Source organism: Aspergillus lucknowensis (genome assembly GCF_044049455.1).
Source record: "Aspergillus lucknowensis strain CBS 449.75 chromosome Unknown BJX67scaffold_50, whole genome shotgun sequence".
Lineage (NCBI taxonomy): Eukaryota > Fungi > Ascomycota > Eurotiomycetes > Eurotiales > Aspergillaceae > Aspergillus > Aspergillus lucknowensis.
In genome coordinates, this window is record NW_027263594.1 from 65,869 (window position 1) to 85,622 (window position 19,754).

Here is a 19,754-nt window from a genome sequence, read left to right on the forward strand (position 1 = left end):
CCGCAAATGCCGCTCGCCGCCTCAAATGTGTCACAAAGAGTTTTATTCGATAAGCTCGGTATTCGGGCAGCCTTGAACCCCTACAGTCGAAGAAATCTTCTCCGAGTAATAGGCTGCTGTCAAGTAGCAAATCAAGGCATACCATGCAATAATTAGGGTTTAGTAGAAGGAATAGACACGACGAGTGGCTTCTTGTTATCCATTATTCTATATTTGAATTGGTACCACAGTTTATGATGCAGCAGTCTAATCTGTCTGAGCAGCCCTCAAGCTATTGGCCTGGTTAGGCATCGACCGTACACCCCCCTAGGCAGAGATAGAAAGAAGACAAAATAACATGTATAGAAGTGAGAGTGCATGCAGTCTTGATTCAGGATTCGACTTGGTAAGAGTATTCCGGACGATGGACAAGGTACCGGCCCAATGCCACCATATACTTCAGAAACTCTCTGCAGGCCTCCCGGTCAAACAGATCAAAAGCTTTGGTATACGACACCCTCGCCGTGCCGCATGCTGGTCGCAGAGCATTGATGTTTTGGAGGTATTCTGACGATACCACAGCTTTGACAATTGTATACGTATATACTTCGACCCGGATGAGGAAGACCTCATACTCTTTCAACGTCCCCAACCGGTTGAATATATTGTTCGCCATGAGTAGAAGACGCGGGATATCATGCGCGAATCGTTCCAAGGTCTCCAGACCCTGTATGACACTATGCGTTATTTGTCTTATGTTAGCCCAACGCCATCTCGTGGGCTTATAAAGACAAAGAGAGAGAAACGAACTGAAACAGCACCTAGCGGAAACACCTGTTTTTCAAGGCCCCCTAATGGTTGCAAAATGAGACCATCGTACGAGAGAACGCTTGGTCTCTTGAGCGTGTGTATGTTTGTGCGGAGAAGACACTCCCCCAACATAATTGAATATGCCGTCAAAGAATGTGATATTTCCTGTGAGCTCCTCCACCTTGTCCTCCGGAACACCGCTGATCCCAAAGCGCATCAAGTCATACAAGGTGTCAGCGAACGGGGTGGAATTGTATCGGAAGCGTGTCTTCGCGACGGGTCTCTCAAGTAAATCTAATATTCGATTGAATTCTGTTATATTGTTTTTTATAAAAGGTTAGAATAGCCTGACAGTTCTCAGATGAATGCGCTGACTTACCAGGGTCACCATCCGCGGGAATAAACTTTGCATCTACAATTCTCTCCAAAGGAATATTGTGTTCTTGCTCAACATTGGCAATCCTGAGGTGATCCCAAGTCCAGTTCTGCGGGTATTGGAAAAGCAAGACGGTGTTTACGGGTGGGTGTTGCCTGGGTATCTTTGGCGGCTTGTCTTCGGCCAGTGCAGGTTTCCAGGATTTATTCTGCGGCACAGATGTAGATATTGCAGGGGCAAAGAAAGAAGAGGATTTCGCAGGTCTCGGGCGTAAATTGTACCGGTGTATCCGCCTTGCGGCCCCATCCCCGGGGACAACTCTGCTCTCCGAGGGCTTCTTGAAAAATGCGTAGCTTTTCTTTGACGATGCCATATCTCGGAAGACTGCTGTCTGTCGGTCTCTCTCGGATTAAGTTATTGTGATTGAGATCTGTCTTTACTGGGGGCTGGGCTTCCACATATGAGGATGTCGAATCTACTGACAAAGGATGATGGATCACAAAGACCCAAAAGCAGGGAGTATAGTATCAAGAAAGACATAAAGACTTAGCTATAAAGTGTCTACACTAGTTCCGTATCTGTCATAAAGAAGGATTTCATGACCTTGTACTTGGGTTTGTATGTCCTGAGGTCACATACGTGCGTGAAACAGACCTATTCCAAAATATTTTTTTTTCACACTACTAGTGAACCGGTATCCAAGATCAGGCTGTACATAATAATCATTCCGGTGAGAGCTGGAAATCCCAAAAACCCCAATGTGTGGCCAAAAATCTGGCCTAGAGCACGACCGCAGACACCCAGGTTATCATTGAACATAAAACAGGTCGTTTTCTGGTACTGAGAGATCTCGACGTTGGATTTGTCGGTCCCAGAGTTGCTTCTGCAGTTAGCACACAATGGCTGGATCCGACTGCAGTTCACATTACTCACCCAGTCGAGGTTGGCAGGCGTCTCCAGCATCTCTCCAATGACATCCAGCGATGCGTACGGCGTGTCAACCGGGAACATTGCCCCTGGAAAAAGCCCAGCAGGTGAATCAACGTGGTATGGCAGATTGCTGATGTTGTCCGTGTTGGGAGCCACTGGGTTTGGCCAGCTTCGATAAGGCGGCGGACTGGCTGTATCCCCGTTACTCTGCTCCTGATCTAAGCGTTGGTCACTTATACTGTTGGTAATCTTCTGAGGCTGGATGTTTATTGTAGGGCTTGGTAGATTCGTCTTTGGTGGTGGGATAGTATGTAGTCCCTTCTTGACTCGACGGAGCATAATGGTTAATGCGGCGTGTGCCTTTCGTGCATCGGCAGATTGCCGGCGCAAATTCTCGAGGGTTTTGTGAGAGTTTTCCAAGGTGGATATGAGATCATCCCGATCTGTTATAAATACGGCCAAATCTTCATTTCTTGACGCCGCTAGAGACCCGGTAGCATGGCTATAAGACAGTTCCATGCAGAGAATCATTGCGGCGAGTAGATAGTCAGTGTACTGAATAGAATTAGAAAAAAGGCTGTTCCGGCACAAGAGGCCACCTGGTTGAGTTTCGTTGTATAGATCCGCGTGCACTCGGAGGATCTGCTTTGAGGCGGTAATGCATACCACTCGAGAATATGCATATCGTAGGTTTGTGTGTACTTCTCCCAGATACCGTCTATGGAGCACGCAGCGAGCTTTTTGGTACACGCCTTCCAGGGTGAACCGCTGGAATATTAACCGTGGAGGATCAGCAATGCACTGTTCGATGGGACGGATCTGAAAAATTCGAGGGATCAGACTGTGGGCCTCTTCCAAGCGCCGGTCCAGTTCGAGCGTCTCTTCATACGTAACGGGTGAACGCGAGAATGCCATATCCAGGATCTTGCCAAAACAGAGCATAATAGGCGCCTTGGAAATCGCGTACGTTGTGTTGGTCATTTCAGTCATGGGCCGAGATGGAGGAAGTTGCACTGTTTCTTCGTCAAAATCAGCATCCAAAAGGTTCCGTGGCAGTTCTGTGTCATATTGCCAATCCTGAATTGTCCGAGGGACGCCAACCTCGAAAGCGAAGAGGGCGTCCAGCTGGCAGAGAAAAACCCACACGCGTCGTCTCATCTCCCCGTCGAACGCTGAGATTGTTGGAAATTGCTGGGAATCCCTGTGATAACCCATCCGCATCGCGAGCTTTATTGTGATTCCCAAGATATAGGGGACTTCTGCCTGAGCATCGCGGCTTTTGTAAAACTCTGTCATACTATACAGGAACAGTGATTCCACTTTATACCGCCCTGGAACTAGATAGTTGGACTGTATGAGACATTGAACACTCCGTTTTCTGAAGCTGCTAGTGATAGTCTTCGCGTCACCCGGAATACCAGGTATTGAATCGCCGGTTCGTTGGTAAAACAGGACGCCCAGGGTCAATATTGAATACAGCATCCCGAGCCACGGAAGGGACACTTCCCGTGGATTCGACCAGAAATTACAGTACTACAGAGCGTCAGCAGGTCTTCCGACGATATCTTGCCGTATGTTTCAAACCTCTTTTTGAAAGGTAGGAACATGAAAAATAGCTGGAAGAGAGGTGATCAGCCTTTAGAGATTCTCCAGAGATTCGAGCCACTTACTGACAATCGGTTCCTCTGATACCAGAAAGTAAGAAACTACCCGGTCCGTCACCTGCCGAATTGGCAGATCAGATAGAAGCTCCTCGTTGCTCGTTGGTTTGCTCAATCCAAACCAGAGCGCCGGAGCGAAACCGTCTGAATCATCCTCGTCAAGGAATCCTTCATCCGACAAATCATCGGTGTCGTTCAGAGACTCTTTGAACTCGTTTATCTGAAAGTCCGTTAGCGCCCGAAGGCAATCCAGAAAGTCCAAAGTGCAACCAACCTCTTCAAGAATGGCTTTCCAATGGGCACCGTCAATATACTTAGTCCCCGTATCGTTCACAAGTAGCCTCCCAGGTTGACTGCCGGGCGAATTTTCGCTTGTAGCCTCTGTTTCTTCAGCATTAGGTGGCGAGCGAGCCGACTGTTGCTGCGACTGCCCTCTTGGATCAGACCCAGGTGGAGACTGCGGTAGCGCTGAGGGATCTCGGTTCTGGCCTTCGTCCAGCCTTTTTTGCTGCGCAAATGACATAATAAGGTTCTCAAGGTGCTGGAGACGATCCTGCACCAGGGTCGGGCTGGCTCGGCCGTGCGATGACCTCCCTCGAGGACCCCGGCCGACAAATGTGCACATGTGTCCTTCTCCTCTCTTGAGGCAGTTAGTGCAAGGATGGGTGCGGCAGCATTTCAATCTGGTAAGACTATTAATTCTCTACTTTCAGAAACATCGGGGTATATGTCTGATGCCGCGCACTTTTTGCTTCTGCATGCTGTGCAGGAGAGCTGTACCCGGGTTCTCTTTGTTTCCTTTGGCAAATACCCGGTGTCGTTGGGCAGAATGTCAGCCATAATGGCGCCCTTTCCCTTATCAGGTGACGCTCGTGAGTATGGTCAATGCAGTCGGAGAGCGTAAGATGTATAACAGCACGATGGGAGAGAAGTTTGATGGGGGAGGACAAAGAAATGCGCGTTGGCGCTTGACGCCTGAGAGCCGTTGCCGGACTCCGCTATATTAAGTCCGTCGCTAAATCCGGCCATCCGAGCTTTGGCTTGAGGTTGAAAGAAAGCCCAGGACTTGACATTTGACTTCATTCCATGAAAAGCTACTCCCCAAAGCACCGATTTAGGTACCAAAATGCGCTAATCTGCATACATGTCTAAAGTCATCTAAAGTCTTGCACGGAACAGCGAACGCAAAGAGTCCAGCCCCGATGGCCCGTCATAGATTTGCTGTTCAACAACGCGAGTATTGACCTAGCGCAGAGTGTGAGTACTAAACATAAATGGCAACAAGATCGGATATCTTACATGCTGACGGCTTAATTGTTCAACACGTTCGACGCCAAGTAGCCGCATGCCTGTGGATGTTTCGTCGGCCAGAACTAAACACATCAGTAACTGTACACAAACCTTTGGCATGGCTTCGGTGGGACATACTCTGCAGGGTCCGCTTGACTCCATCGACACCGCCAGCTCCCAGGCCCCACAACGCAGGCCGTCCAATGCCTACAGCCTTCGCACCGAGGCAGAGCGCTTTCACAACATCAGTTCCTCGCCGAATACCACCGTCGACCCACACCTCGAGCTTGTCGAAGACCTCAGGGCAGTATTTCCGGATCTCGAGCAGCGTATGTATTCCCGGGGGAGCGGTGTCGAGAGCCCGCCCACCGTGGTTCGAGAGTATGATTCCTTTGATCTGGGGTCCATGAAGCGATGCAATATAGGCATCTTCGTGGGTCTGGAGTCCCTTGAGAATGATGGGCAGGTTGGTATGCTTAGCCAACCAAGGAAGAGTATCTCTCCAAGTAAGCGTGGGATCCGTTCCCTGGAAAAGCTGCTTCCCAACACCGCTCTCACCCTGACCAGCCCCGGCGACGGCGTTGCCCCGTTCGTCATCCTCCCGCTTTCCAGGGACAGGTGCGTCCAGTGTGAGCACCACGAACTTGATCGCTTTGAGCCTGTTGACGCGCGCCAACTGGGCCTCGCTCTTCTTGCGATCGGTCTGCACATACAGCTGCCATCCGAAAACTTGGTCTGGGGCTGCATTCTCAACAATTTGTTCCGGAGTCATGGAGGCATTGTTCGAGATGATCTGCATGGCACCAAAGCTGCGGCAAGCCTCTGCGATTCCCGCCTCGCCAGCGGGATGACCAAGACGCGCCATGGCGGCGGGAGAAACATAGATTGGTATTCCAAGCATGTGTCCAAGAACCGATATGCCCAAATCACATTTGTTGCAATCGATGAAGACCCGGGGACGCAGGATTATTGATCGATAGACTTCAGTATTGAAGTGTTTTGTGATCTTGTCGTCGGAAGCGGAATAGTAATACGCCCATGCTTTCTTGCTCACTTTCTTCGTAGCCAGTTGTTCGATGTCGTCCATGTTAAGGAGGGCCTCCATCGGAACCGCATCGTCCTCCTTTCCTTCTTGGGATAGAGTCGCATCAGCCTTCGGTTTCGGGAGTGTGGCCGGGTCGACTGTTCCTAGAAACGCCTCCGGCTTGAGGTTCTCCTCTAGGGTCCCTGGAGGGTGAATGGGATCATATTCCTCGGTGGCATCCTTGCCCGAGAGCTTGAGGATTATCTTGGAGCCACCAGGGTGCTCTGATAGAAAGTCGGTGACCTGTCCAATGGATGCTTAACATGGAATCGAGAAGAAACGCGATTAGAGTCCCATACATCGTACACTTTTCCGTAGAGAATGACCCAGCAACTCTCCTTTGAGTTGTGCTTCGCGACTACCGCAGGATTAGCACATGGTACCAGGAATATAGATCAGAAGTCGTCGAACAGACTACCTACCCTCGGCCGCGTCAAATACCTGGCTCATCTTCGCTCCTGATCGCTTAGACGATTGGGAGGAAGAGAGAAAAATGAGAAGCAGCAAGAAAACAAGGGAGAAGAGTTGGCGAGAGGAGAAGAGCAGTAAATTCAGAACTGGGTCGGTCCAATCAGTCCTGGCTTTTTTGCAGACACGGGGTCTTCTCGACCGAGCCCCCAGATATGTGTTGCCGAAATGCTGGCCCTCTCGGAGCCATCTCCGACAATAATAATTGTGCTGCGGTCCTGTCTGGATAAGATGTGGGGAAATCCCACCAAAGATGGGGGCGCCACTGACCTCAACTACCAGGTGCCTTCTCAGGGAATCTCAATAGCCGACAGACAACGGAACAAACTGGCTTGCGATCGCAAGTCAATTGGCGGAAAAAAATCAATCCGAGACTGGTTGATTGTCCGTCCAATGAACCGGAATCGTTGATATTTCCGCGAAAACGCGAGCAGGCGAGGCTCAAAGTATCTGCCACGAACTTGAGAAGAGCAAACTTCCAAGAGATGCCCAGTGAGAGTGGGTTAAGGGATTGAAGGCTTTTACCTCGCCTGGCTCCCTCAGGTTTCTCAGAGCTGTCGTTCCCAACCCTGAAGCGCGTTCAATTGACCGCGGGATGGTTCCGTTTCCTGCCTGTCCACGTGAGCGATTCTTTTGCAGCCCCAGCTGACCCCGAACCTTCAAATTCACCAACGGTGAAAGCCAGCTTCAGCACCTCGACAGCATCTCTTGTTTCGAGTATGTTAGAATTCGGAAGCACGGAAACACCCTCGAATCTGCTTTCAGCAACAACCCATTACGTTTCCTGCCATACGCCGAATAGCAAACAATGTTCGAGGTATGTTTGGCTGCCCTGCACTCTCCCATTCGTACCACCCTGTCACAATGCCGACCTTGTCCTGATTCGTGAGCCCTAACATGTACCAGCGTCGCGCAGCAGATCGTTATCGTCTACGGATGCACCGTGCCCGGACTGTCGCATTAACGAACGATGAGATCGTCGAGGTACGAGCAGCCCAACGAACCTTCGAAGGAGCTTATATCCGGACGGCGCTCTCCCAGTTCTCCTTCGCCCTCGTGGTACTGAAGATCTTCACCAGCGAATTCTACAGCACAGGGGCTTTGTTCGCGGTCTACGGTGCAGGAGTGCTTATAATTGGGCTTTTCCGACGCCAGCAGGGCAATCGACAGTTCTTCTCCGAGGTTGGAGACGACGGAATACATCGCCATAAATTTAGAACAAGCGGAAATGCAGTGGTGATCCTGACCGCCCTGAGTATCGCCGCTTACGCCACGCTCATTACTTTAACTCTGAGGCTGGACAAGTAGATCTGGCTTGCGTGGCTACAAGGGTGCTTCGGGAAACCATTGCGGCAACTGTGTCTGTTAGAGTGATGGGGGTTCTTCGAAGACAACACCGCGTAACCGCCAAGCGCGCCAAGGATTCCGCAGTATGCGATGGCCATGGTTGCTTCTCTATCGCACGTCAACCGTCATCCCGCCTAACGAGTCGGGGGCGGGACAGGCCGATGAACCTTGGGCACAGAAATCATCAGACTGTCCACCGGGAAATACGCCAAGGAAACCTAGGATATTGTGATAAATAACGAGATAGCATGGCTCAGTGGACTCAGGAAACGGGTTACACAGGGAACATCTCGGATGACAGCGCAAATGAGTTTGGCTCCGGGGATCCTGTTGCTCAGCCTCGCGTTTCAACCCATCTCAACTACTTTGATATGGCACCGGCAGCCTCAGCAGCCACGAACGACGTGGACCAATGGCAGAAGGCAGAACATGCCGGATTCCAAGCAAAGCCACAGAAGTGCAGCGTGCGATTGCATCGAATATTGTGAGACCTTGGCAACCTACGCTTTTGGCGCGTGAGCTCGATGAGTGGGAAACGGTCAGCTTATCAGTGCTGTGCCCTTGCTTGCGCCAAGCATTCTGTATTCTCTGTACTGTCACCAGGGGCTGGAGCCAAGCCTTTTTCCTTTTTGTTGTGATCTACCATACAAAGTAGAACCCAGAACATCATCGGACTTTGGGTGTAGAACAAGAAGATAGTAAATACGAGGTGAAGATCTGGAATATTTAAGGTCTTCTGTTTTCCCGGACGCATCAGGATTGTCCAAATTTGACATCATAGGTACCGCTCCAGATCAGAATCCGAGCCATCCGTGCCCATTATTCTTACCTTCGCATTTCCGCTGGAAAGCCACCGGAAATTCCCAAGTCGAGACATCGAGTGACACCTTATAAGTCAGCTCTCTGCGCCGGACCTATTACATCGTCCCATGCTGACAGGTGTTCAAGCTGTTGGGGAAAGAAGCTTCACTCATTATTATCCGTGACGTTTTGTGACTTTGGTGACTTGGTTGACTCATCCACCAACCAACGCCTGCCTCCCCTCATTCACAGGAATCTTCAAGTTGTCTCCCTTTATTCACTGCCGCTGTGACTCCAGCCTGTTGATGAGTGAAGTGTTTCTTGCTTAGCATTATCGATAAAAACCCCCCGGGTTTCTCGCCTTCTGTCGGAAATTTTATCTTTCTTCTGCGATCATCCAACATCTCATACATCTGGGTTGCAAATCCCTGCGCCACCGCCGGGGGATGGCCCAACTCACTGACATTGCACGCTCAGCGATCATGACGAGTGCCGCTTCCCCCGAACATTCTCGCAATCGAAACTCAGCCAGATTGAACGGGAACATGTCGAACGGCAAGCCGGGACACGGGAAAGACGCGACTTTAATGCCTCCTCTGAAAACTGTTGCCGGAAGAGCGCTAGGGAATGACCTGCATTCCGATGCCCACAGGAAATTACAGGCTTCCAGGGATGGTGTCGGCTTCGCCCTCACAGACACTCCGATTTCTACCGCACCCTCGTCCCCACAGTTGTAAGTCGTCCAATATCTCGTTCTTCGGTTTCGTTGGCTGGTTAGAAGCTTGTTTGCAGTTTTGCTCTTCGTGTTGCAGGAGCTTGTTGGTGGTCTAGACTTTCGATGCGTTTCTCTGTGCCCAGTTGTCCTGTCGGGTTTTTGCCCACCATCTTGTGGGCCACGAGTGTATACCTTATTATTCCTCCCTTTGCCTCGATCTTACCAATGACCTGTCGTGTTATCCTTTCTTGATTTATCTCTTTGGGGCAATGCTAATTATTCTCTAGCCTCGCCACCTCGAGTCAGGTGTCCACACCCAGCCGCGTTCGTGCAACTACTCTTGACATTCCTGGCCTCACCAAGTCTAAGGTTTCCCCCGATGGACGCATCGCTCAACGTGACCTCGGCTCCAAGTTGGTCATTGTCATGGTCGGACTCCCCGCACGGGGTAAGAGCTACGTGACGAAGAAACTAGCCCGCTACCTGAATTGGCTGCAGCATGATACTGAAATCTTCAATGTCGGAGAACGACGCCGAGTGGCCGCCGGCAAATCGCCAGCGGCACGTCACAGGGGTAGTTCTGTCCAGCAAGAGCTCGTGGATTCCGTCCGCCGTCTCAGTGTTAGTGTCGGTGGGATGACTACTGCGAATAGCGAGCCTGTTCCTGAGCCTCAGAATATATCACCTCCCGAACTCGAGACTGCACTACCGCCTCCAGTTGTACCCACCAAGATTCTTGTGAACGGAAAAGAGGAGGAACCACCTTCAATGGCCGGCAGGTCCACTGTTATTCCTTCCAGCAAAGCTGAGCCCCGGGAGCAGCAGGAAATAGTCGAAGCTTCCCCGGAGCCAATGGACCAATCCGCAAGCTTCTTCGATCCCCAGAACCAGAAAGCTTTGAAACTGAGGGAACAGGTCGCTCTCGAGACTTTGGACGAGCTTCTGGACTACATTCTAGAAGAAGGTGGCAGTGTTGGCATCCTAGACGCGACCAACAGCACTCTTGAACGCCGCAAAGCTATTGTGGACCACATCCGCAACCGTGCTGGTCCGGAGCTCGGCGTGTTGTTTCTCGAAAGCAGCTGCCAGGACCCTGTGCTTCTAGAAGCCAACATGCGCCTTAAGCTATCTGGGCCGGACTATAAGGACCAGGATCCAGTCAAAGCTCTCGAAGACTTCAAAAAGCGCGTCGCCCTATACGAAAAATCCTACGTCCCGCTCGGCGAATACGAAGAATCGAACGACATGCCGTACGTCCGTATGATCGATGTTGGACGCAAGATCGTATCGCATCAGACTCAAGGCTTCCTCTCATCCCAGGTGGTCTACTATTGCCTGAACTTCAACCTTTCGCCGCGTCAAATCTGGATAACCAGACACGGTGAGAGTAAAGACAACCAAGCAGGTCGCATTGGCGGCGATTCAGAACTCAGTGAAAACGGACATCGTTACGCGAAGGCGCTAGCACGGTTCATCAATCACCAGAGACAGCAATGGGAGCTGAACCAGAGGCAGAAGAACATCATGGCGCAGATGCCACCCCGGCCTGGAGATATTACTCCTCCGAATCCCTCCTACATACCCCAGGACCGACCTCGCAATTTTTGTGTGTGGAGCTCCATGATGCAGCGTACCGTGCAATCTGTTGAACACTTTAACGAGGATGAGTACGATATCAAACAAATGAAGATGCTTGACGAGCTCTACGCGGGGAAGATGGAAGGCATGACTTATGAGGAGATCCGCGCAAAGTTCCCTGAAGAGTACGAAACGCGCAAGAAGAACAAGTTGTACTACCGTTACCCTGGCCCTGGTGGCGAGGGATATTTAGACATCATCAACAGACTTCGAGCCGTCATTATTGAAATGGAGCGGATGACCGATCACGTACTCCTGGTTACCCATCGTTCGGTAGCACGCGTCCTTCTTGCCTACTTCCGCGGACTCAAGCGCGACGAGGTTGCCGATCTTGACGTTCCTTTGGGGATGCTTTACATGTTGGAGCCGAAGCCATACGGAGTGGAATTCAAGGCATATCGTTACAACCCTAAAAGCGACTGGTTCGATCACATACCGGACTTCCAGCTTCAGCAGGCCACTGCCCACAATTAGAGCTATTACTAGGGCAGTTCGACATAGAGGCCGGCTTCCCCACTTTCAACCCCCCGATTTTTCAGACATCTCTTTTATCACGACTCACTTATGACTGACTCAACTGGGCGAAATTCGGTTTTTCTTTCTTTTCTTTTTCGTTTCTATCGTGTCGTATTCATCAGCTGCTGGATGGCTTATTCAATTTTGTTCGCTCAGCGCTCTTTCGACCGTGTATTGCTAGATGTTCGCATGGTACAGGAGTCCGGCGGCGACGCTTCCCAATCTTGGATCTGGTTCTGCGTGTGTAAATTGAGCTGGCATGGCTCACACTTCGTCTTGTAAGGGGTGGACGGGATAGCTGGTCTTCGACACTCCATCTCTGATCAACCATGTCTCTAATGAAGTGAAGAATACTATTCGCTTGTCGCATTTGATGACAATCCCGGCTTCACGAAGACTCGCCACCCTTGAGCTGCTCAAAGATCTCTAGGAAGGCCGCTGGTTCATCAGCACCCTCCACGGCATACTGTCCCTGCACCAGGAAATAAGGCACCCCAGACACCAACTGCCTTCTCGCTTTCTCTGCCTCCTCATCAACCTCCTGCCCCCCAGCGTCTCCATCCAACAATCCCTCCACCTCCTTCCGATCCAACCCAGCCCCGACCCCAGCCTCAACGAGAACTTCACGCTCCGTAATATTCTTCTCTTCCTCAAAATACGCCCGGAACAACCTCTCCACCACCCTGGTCTGCAAGCCCCCAATCACCCCACTAGCATCCCCTTCCTTTCCAGCCTTCCGCAACTCCCTTTCCTTTTCCCCCGCCAACCATATAACTCGATGCGAATCTCTCGTCTTCCCCGTCTGCCCTCCGAACTTAAAGGCTATCCCCTCACCCTCCCCAACAGCCGAAAGACGAGTCAAGATAGCTGTCGTCCGCGACGCACCGAACTTGGAATCGAAGTACTCCTTCTTGCCTACACCCGGGAACCCCGGTGCAACGGGGTTCAGGTAGAATGGGGCCCAGGAGAGCGTGAATGTATCGGCTGGGTGGGTGGTTTTGTGGGTTGTTATTGCGCGGGAGAGGCGGCGGAGGCCGACGTAGCACCACTGGAGGACTTGGTTAGACAAGAAACTTTATGGAGAAATTACGGCGGAGGGGGGAGGTGTGAGATACCGGGCAGACGCTATCAGAGATGATTTGGATGTTGAAGTTTGTCATTTTGTCGTAGCTGGTTCGAGATTGTCGTGTTTCAACTTTCGATCTGGAGGCGAGTTTATATACATTTTAACGGAGATGAAGCATTATGAATGGATTTGTCAGCCGGCGGGTTTTCACATCCGAGCCGCCGAGTGGAATTGCCTGTCTTTTCTGTTGGTCAATTATTGAGAGCCATCAAATTCGAGCGCCGTCAAGATCAATCCATGGATTCAGTCGAGAGAGACCCCCCGCTATGACATCATTTCTTGCATGGATCTGGGGGTGGAACTGTTGGTGATCGCTCAGGCTCAGGTTGGAGAAGTTAATTAACCATCAGATGACAGCCAGCACGAGGATCCCTCTTCGGCTGTGTCATTGCAGGCCTTCCGTCTCTTTTCCTCCTCTCCGTCATCGTTAGAATTGAGAAGGAGACGGCTACCCCAATGCTCAACCACCTCCTCCGCTGCCACGATCATATTTGGGCCGCTCTCCACTTCACGATACTCAATATCCCCCCCTATCGGCTATATCTTTTCCCCTCCCTCGCTGGTTCGGTCTGGTTCCTGACGCTGACCAGTTTACTGCTAACATGGATCGGCCGGGGAATGCGGCCCTATCCGGGGCAGAGTAACCCACATGTCCCGTTCGTCACTACCCTAGTCTCTCAATCGAATCAAGTACGATTCGGCCCGAGACTGCTAACGGGAAGAAACAGGTTTATATCAGATATAGCGTCTTTCGAGCTCAAACCGCTCTTCCTAGTAGGCGCCTCCATCACGGCAATGGGCTTCTTCTTCACCGTGGCAGCTGTGCACGTCATGCGCTATGAGCCTGGCTTTGCGTTAATCCGTGCCCAAGAAAACCACCACCACTGTACATCCATTTCCAATGACGAAAATGACTATGAGGAAGAGGAAGAAGCAACCCTCAAATCTCTAAAAATCATCTCCCTCCTCTCCATCTTCGCCGCCGGACTCGCCAGCACAGCTCTCGTTCTCCTCGCGGTCATGGACACATTCCGGTATAAATCCGCCCACCACGTCTTCCTCCGTCTTTGTTTCGCGGGGCTTGCGGTTCAATCCGCTGGTACGGCGATTGTCTACGCAGATGAGGTCCTCCAGGTGGTCTCTTACCTCTCGCATTTTGGGCGTGGGCGAAACTGGGGGAGGAGCGTTCGGAGGGGTCTACGAGTTCGGATATTGTACGTTCCTCCCCCAAACCCCCACCGAAATCGAGTCTGTGAAACTGATACTACATGATGTGCAGTGCAACCCTCTCCACCTCCCTCATCCTCGTTGAACTCTTCCTTGCCGTCGCATTTCTCTCCCTGACTGTTGACGAGGAAAACGCCGATTACCGCTCTGCAGGGATCCTCGAGTGGATCATTGCATTCCTTGGGACGGCGTACTTGTGGATGTTCTGCGGGTTTTTCGATAGGTATCCCTTTCCTTCCCTCTTTCCTCTCTTTCCCATTCCCCTTCGTCTCGATGCGGACAGCGATCTACTGTGTCGTCCCATTGGCATCATTATCATCACCACACCAAAGCAGACTACCCCTGTTCGAACCGAACTGGCTTGCCTGGAAGGTCTTCTTCCTTGGTATATGCGTGCTGATACTACGCGGTGTAGGCGAACGTTTGACGGTTACGAGCCGAGTATTATCTATCAATCGACGACGGGGTCGACGGGTATGCTTACGCCTCGAACCGGAGCAACAGATTTTGGTTCTTCTGGAGTCCATGGTCATGGTCGTGCAGACGAAGACGTAGATACAGAGCGGGCGCCGTTACTTGGAGAACGGGTTCACACTGATAGAAAGTATACCTGATCGTGTTAGCCTAGAATAGATCTACGATGTAGAGTTGAATTAAAGACAGATAACACAAGTTATTCATATCTCCATTGGGTTATTTCCACGTAACGTAATAAACAAAACCTAGTAACCACCTAGATATAAGAGGATAACGATAACGATACAACTTGAGCAGGAAGCGTAGCGTTCGTTGGTCAGCATGGCATCACAAGTCAAACTTGCAATATTGAGTTACATCGACGCCGTAATGCATAATTCGATAATAGTACACTTTTGTACGGAGAGGATGAGGGGGCAACGTGTACATCAACCCAGCTAGAGGGTCTACTGTTGGTTGACGAATTCCCAGGACTCTGGCTTCTCAGCCACGGAAAGAGTCGGGTCTACGACCGGAGTGCCAGCGGGCAGGTTAGCGCGGAGCTTTTCGAGCGTGGAGGTGTACTAGTACTGCATGTTAGTTCTGAGCTAACATCCCTGGAAAGAAGTGGAGGGAGGTACCTTGAAAGCAAAGTTGAGGACGAGGGCGACAGCCAACCCGACACATACGACTATCGGACCAAATGTGTTGTCAAGATCGCGGCCACTTCGTTGCCGAATGAGCCTCGCGCGCATCTCGTGCATGTACCACCCCCATGCAGCGGAGAATATGGCAAAGCAGGTGTAAACTATGGAGAGGGCGCGTGCGATATCGTTGTGCTTTCCCGCCGCATTATACAGGCCAAGAGAGAGGGAAGACAGCAGGATACTTATGTGCAGCCATTTGATGAATGTCCGTTGGTTGGCAAGCCAAACCTTGGTTTCGACACGGACCGGCCCTGCATCCTTGATCCATGTTCCCGGTTCCTGTACGCCCGGCGGCAAAACAACAGACGATCGTTTCGTGCGATAGTATCCGGAGAATGAGGGAAATAGAACTGCTAAACGAGATTGTGTAATATTCTGCTCCTCCTCTCGTGGAATAAGTGCCGGCTCTTCCTGACGTTCTCGATCTCGTTCACGCTCTCGCTCAAGGCCATGATCCTGCACTACACTCGGACGAGGGGCCATAGATTGCGGCACCTCTTGGGGGCGAGTGGGAGGCTCTAGATCCGTAAACCTCGTTATCGGCGATCCAACAAGAGGCCGTGCAGTCGGACTCGCTCTGGTCCCTAGGAAGCTCCCCACGGCCATATCCTCTTCAGCGTGCTTGGCCTGGCGTTCTTGCTCTTCGTGGAATGCGGTTTCGGGGTCACGCCTAATATCCTTATCAAGCTCAGGGAGCCAGAAGGGGAAGCTGTTGACATGGTCCTCAAAAAGCTGCGCGATACCATGAACGAACTTGGAGAAGCGCGGAGCTTCCTTGACGAGGTGAGAAACCATCAGATCCTTCACCCACTCTGAATTATGCGCGGCAGTCCCTCGTAACTTGATTTCTAGTAGGCCGTGGGGGAACCGAACTATCTCGCCGGTCCTAATGGAGGTAAATGGGAACTCCATCCCGGCGTCGTCAATGTCGGTACGGTGCCACTCGTTGGGATCGCGGCAAGGACGCTCATCATCCAGGGAGTCCTCTCTGATCAGTGCCAAATTGGTGTCGAGAGATATTCGGATCCGGTCATCGCCCGGGATCTGGAAGGCTGTACGGGTATAGTTTGCCCGCAGCATAGGTTGCAAGTTGTTTTCCTTGATGAAGGTTTGTAGCTCCTTCACGTCCTGTTTTAGAGATTCTGCGTGCGCCGTCTCTCCATTCCCCATCCCCTCCATTCGATGGACCTGCTTCTCTAATCGATAGTCTCCATCGAGGAATTCCTTCACATGCTTCTGCTTCAGCTGGACCTTTATTTCCTTGCTGAGGTCATCGCTCGTCACGATCTTTTTCTCCAAATAGATAGCGGGCTTTTCATTCAGGTTGCCCGTCCATCGCAGCCTTAACGACCCGGCTTCATGGTTTCGAGCGACTTTCTGCGTGTAGAGGTCGAACTGAGGGTTATCAAAGTACAGCGATGTGATAGTAGGGTCGTCCGCGTGACTCTCTAGCTCCTTTGAAGATTTAGGGTTGTAGATCAGAACTGGCAGTTTCCGAAGAATAAGCGTCTTAACCTCCAAAAGGTTATCCGCATGAATCCAGAACTTGAATGACGAATAATTGTCCTTGCCGAGGCGAGGTTCCGGCTCAATGGTGCTAGCGCTCAGAATCTCGCGCACGAAAGAGTACATCACCGACAGCCTGCGGACGAGCGGCGAGTAATCTTCCGAATTGAATGGCAGCTGTGACAAGCGGACTTGGAGCAGAGGCTTGACGCGGTACCGGGCACCTCGTTTCCGGTCATGTTTCTTTGCGGCTTTCAGAAAACCCGTGAAGTTGATTCGACTGTACTTCTCCAACTCGCTAACTTCCTTGGTAATGTCATCCAGTTCCGTCAGGACCTCCGAAGCAATCCTGACCTTCTCCTCTTCATCAACGGTTGCAGCATTCTGCTCTCCAGTGCCAGCCAAAGGTCGAAGCTTGTCTTCACACGCGGTGGTCCGATCCCTCAATTGCTGCGAAGTCTGTACCTGAAACGCATTCACCTTATCCAATTGCACGTTGAGTAATTCCTGAACAAACGCCTCCTCGTCCTGTTCGGTCCACGACGTATCCGTGTCGCTCTCATCACCAATGACATCATGCTCCCTCAGCAAACTCTTGAGTTTGTGATAATCGATGTAATTCTTGCTCCATGGAGGGTAGACAGAGTTCCTCAGGGTCTTGCCGAAACGCATCCCAGCACAATTGTTTCAAAGTGGGGTTTGGCGAGACTGCGATGAAAGAGCTTGAAAGGCGAGAGCCACCAATCGAAGGGTGAGCAGAGAGTGACCAAGGACTCTCCAGCGAAAGTCAACTGTGAAGAGGCCGATTCCTCAGATCGTTTGAAATCAACTTTCGGTTCAAGCAGAGGAAGGGGGGGTTCCAACTAATATAGCTGTTCCACTCTTGTCTCCTTAGCTGATGTCTTGGTCGCTTTCTATCGCTGCATTGAGGCACGTGCGACGGAGAGCTCTCCCTGCCTTGGCCAATCGGACACGAGGTGGCGATACCGCACCAGGTCGACCGTTTTTGGTATTCCCGTGACATCTACCGAGCGATACACTCGTGGTAATTTTTGACAACTTTACCTCGGACACTCACTCGCTCTCCGCACATATTCTTGAAGCTAGAGGGACCCTTCCAACTTCTTTCTCAAGCAATCCCTGGTCAGCCATGCTCATACCCTGCGTACCTCTATACAACCCTTGATACAAACCTGTCACCTTTATATTAGACAGCCGGCAAATAGATGACATCGAATGCAATCCCGGCACCCGAGCCGGTTTCGCTCTCCCAATCGCTCCACACCGTCCTACAAGAGCTCCATCAGAATCCCTATCCCCATGTCCCCAACCCTCCCCAGTGCAAGAAACGAGCCTCCGTTGCTCTGGTCCTTCGAGTCCGCCCGACATTCAACCATCTGCTAGATCGATCTTCGCTTCCCGGAAACGATACCAGCGCCCCAGTCAACCAACAGCTAGATACCTTTTTCTCGCAGCCGTGGGTACAGAATGGAGATCCCGAGGTCCTATTCATCAAAAGGGCGTCGCGTGTAGGGGATCGCTGGACCGGCCATGTTGCTCTCCCAGGAGGAAAGCGAGATCCAGAGGACGCAGATGACCGAGCGGCCGCAATTCGAGAAGCCTCGGAAGAGGTAGGCCTCGACCTGACAACGGATGACTACATCTCCGTGGGGAATCTACCCGAAAGAGTCGTAACATCAAGCTGGGGTAGTGTACCGTATGCTCTTCTCCTGCCTGGATCTAAGACGAAGTTAACTGAATCTTCCAAGGTTGATGGTCCTGTGCCCGTACGTTTTCCTGCTGACCAGTTGCGACTCTCCCTCCCTCGCACTGCAACCCTCCGAGGTGGCATCGACGCACTGGGTCTCTCTGAACGTCCTCCTTTCTCCGTCTTCACGAACGGTAGAACATGTCGACATGACGCAACGGATTGCCAGTACTGGTGGGCTCATGGCGCGCCTCGCGAGCCGATCAATGATGGGATATATGCAATTCTCCGCGATTGAGTTGAATCCCACTGAGACCCTCCAATGTAGTATAAATCTCAAACGCAATATTGAGGCTGTTCGGGCCACCACATTGCTGCAGAGATGTAAGTCTTGGGTGTGTGGACCACAACGAGCCACGGACCAGAGCCCACCGCTTCTTCTCTGGGGCTTGACACTCGGCATACTAGCCGATTTTCTCGATATGCTACCTCCTCACACTGCCGTCCAGCTCTGGAACTACCCCAACTTCACCTCGCCGGATTTGCGTTTCATCGTGAATCTCCTTACCTACCAACTACGGAAACGCAATGTGCATCATGTCAAATTTGGTGCTCGGCCGCAACCGAACGACACCGCCGTTGATGGGGAAACTGCCGCCCTGCCAGTGAGTAAGGAGAAAAATGATCGTAACCAAGTCGGCATCGGCGGGCTTGGGGTGGGAAGATATTATGGGTCGTCGGACAAGAGCCCTGACGGGAGCGCCTATGCAGTAGGCATCATGCTTCGGGGCTACTATCAGAAGATCCGCGTCGCTCTATATGTTTTCGTTGTTTGGAGGATGGCCGTCGGGTCGTTTGCGGCTTTCTACGTATGGAAATATCTTCAACGAAGGCGGTTGGCAGGATAGAACTTTTCAGAACTTTTCAGAACCGGATTCGGGTTCACCATTTAGAGATCTGTTTGTTAATATACATACTACATTCCCAATATATAACAACTCCATCCGCTAATCGTTTTCAAAACCTCCAAAACCTCGGGGCATCGGTACAGTGTGTTGCTTCTATGAGGAGGCGTACCGTCTGTATGGTATCTGAAATACAATATTCTCGGTCAGATTCCGAAAGCCCAGCAAAGCTGCCGGTGGGGAACGATAGTAGATAGATTATGTAACGTGACCTCAGTTGGCAAGCAAAGCCCCCGCTGGCATCAGCATGAATCTACAACTCGCCCAATCTTTGGTCAATCCCCGTCATATACAAGGGCAATGGCAGCTACCCAGAAGCTTTATCCTCGCGCAACAGTCAAGCGGATAGTCAAAGCTCAGGCAAACCGCAGCTTGAGCAAAAATGCCGATATCCTGGTAAACAGACATGCAGCGAAAAGGCACCATCATTCCCGAAAACTTGCT

At 51.4% G+C, this 19,754-nt stretch overlaps 8 protein-coding genes across 8 annotated transcripts; 4 read left to right on the top strand and 4 right to left on the bottom strand.

The window, feature by feature from the left end:
- Window positions 1–1,690: 1,690 nt before the first annotated feature.
- Window positions 1,691–4,755, bottom strand: BJX67DRAFT_253187 (putative C6 transcription factor). The gene is made up of 6 exons (XM_071026267.1): window positions 4,502–4,755; window positions 4,031–4,439; window positions 3,766–3,976; window positions 3,680–3,711; window positions 2,099–3,628; window positions 1,691–2,045 (listed from the first exon to the last, which is right to left on the bottom strand). The coding sequence occupies exons 1-6, from the start codon at window positions 4,594–4,596 to the stop codon at window positions 1,974–1,976; spliced, it is 2,349 nt and encodes a 782-aa protein (XP_070882531.1). The 5' UTR covers window positions 4,597–4,755; the 3' UTR covers window positions 1,691–1,973.
- Window positions 4,756–6,673, bottom strand: BJX67DRAFT_253186 (FMN-dependent alpha-hydroxy acid dehydrogenase). Its single transcript, XM_071026266.1, has 5 exons — window positions 6,553–6,673; window positions 6,430–6,488; window positions 5,185–6,373; window positions 5,056–5,129; window positions 4,756–5,001 (listed from the first exon to the last, which is right to left on the bottom strand). The coding sequence occupies exons 1-5, from the start codon at window positions 6,578–6,580 to the stop codon at window positions 4,915–4,917; spliced, it is 1,437 nt and encodes a 478-aa protein (XP_070882532.1). The 5' UTR covers window positions 6,581–6,673; the 3' UTR covers window positions 4,756–4,914.
- Window positions 6,674–7,406: 733 nt separating this feature from the next.
- BJX67DRAFT_384556 (uncharacterized protein) lies at window positions 7,407–7,906 on the top strand (the record flags this gene model as incomplete). Its single annotated transcript, XM_071033684.1, has 2 exons — window positions 7,407–7,415; window positions 7,505–7,906. The coding sequence occupies 2 exons, from the start codon at window positions 7,407–7,409 to the stop codon at window positions 7,904–7,906; spliced, it is 411 nt and encodes a 136-aa protein (XP_070882533.1).
- Window positions 7,907–8,896: 990 nt separating this feature from the next.
- On the top strand, window positions 8,897–11,653 carry BJX67DRAFT_253193 (6-phosphofructo-2-kinase PFK26). The gene is made up of 2 exons (XM_071026268.1): window positions 8,897–9,479; window positions 9,749–11,653. The coding sequence occupies exons 1-2, from the start codon at window positions 9,193–9,195 to the stop codon at window positions 11,571–11,573; spliced, it is 2,112 nt and encodes a 703-aa protein (XP_070882534.1). The 5' UTR covers window positions 8,897–9,192; the 3' UTR covers window positions 11,574–11,653.
- Window positions 11,654–11,788: 135 nt separating this feature from the next.
- Window positions 11,789–12,937, bottom strand: BJX67DRAFT_252940 (DsbA family oxidoreductase). The gene is made up of 2 exons (XM_071026264.1): window positions 12,731–12,937; window positions 11,789–12,663 (listed from the first exon to the last, which is right to left on the bottom strand). The coding sequence occupies exons 1-2, from the start codon at window positions 12,773–12,775 to the stop codon at window positions 12,004–12,006; spliced, it is 705 nt and encodes a 234-aa protein (XP_070882535.1). The 5' UTR covers window positions 12,776–12,937; the 3' UTR covers window positions 11,789–12,003.
- An 8-nt stretch (window positions 12,938–12,945) lies between these two features.
- BJX67DRAFT_363249 (Frag1/DRAM/Sfk1 family-domain-containing protein) lies at window positions 12,946–14,629 on the top strand. Its single transcript, XM_071030079.1, has 4 exons — window positions 12,946–13,397; window positions 13,470–13,955; window positions 14,021–14,191; window positions 14,384–14,629. The coding sequence occupies exons 1-4, from the start codon at window positions 13,198–13,200 to the stop codon at window positions 14,580–14,582; spliced, it is 1,056 nt and encodes a 351-aa protein (XP_070882536.1). The 5' UTR covers window positions 12,946–13,197; the 3' UTR covers window positions 14,583–14,629.
- BJX67DRAFT_363255 (SPX domain protein) lies at window positions 14,630–17,510 on the bottom strand. Its single transcript, XM_071030080.1, has 2 exons — window positions 15,066–17,510; window positions 14,630–15,008 (listed from the first exon to the last, which is right to left on the bottom strand). Exons 1-2 carry the CDS (start codon window positions 17,307–17,309, stop codon window positions 14,892–14,894), a joined length of 2,361 nt encoding a protein of 786 aa, XP_070882537.1. The 5' UTR covers window positions 17,310–17,510; the 3' UTR covers window positions 14,630–14,891.
- A 200-nt stretch (window positions 17,511–17,710) lies between these two features.
- On the top strand, window positions 17,711–19,356 carry BJX67DRAFT_363256 (NUDIX hydrolase). The gene is made up of 3 exons (XM_071030081.1): window positions 17,711–17,780; window positions 17,849–18,354; window positions 18,407–19,356. Exons 2-3 carry the CDS (start codon window positions 17,864–17,866, stop codon window positions 19,251–19,253), a joined length of 1,338 nt encoding a protein of 445 aa, XP_070882538.1. The 5' UTR covers window positions 17,711–17,780; window positions 17,849–17,863; the 3' UTR covers window positions 19,254–19,356.
- Window positions 19,357–19,754: the final 398 nt, after the last annotated feature.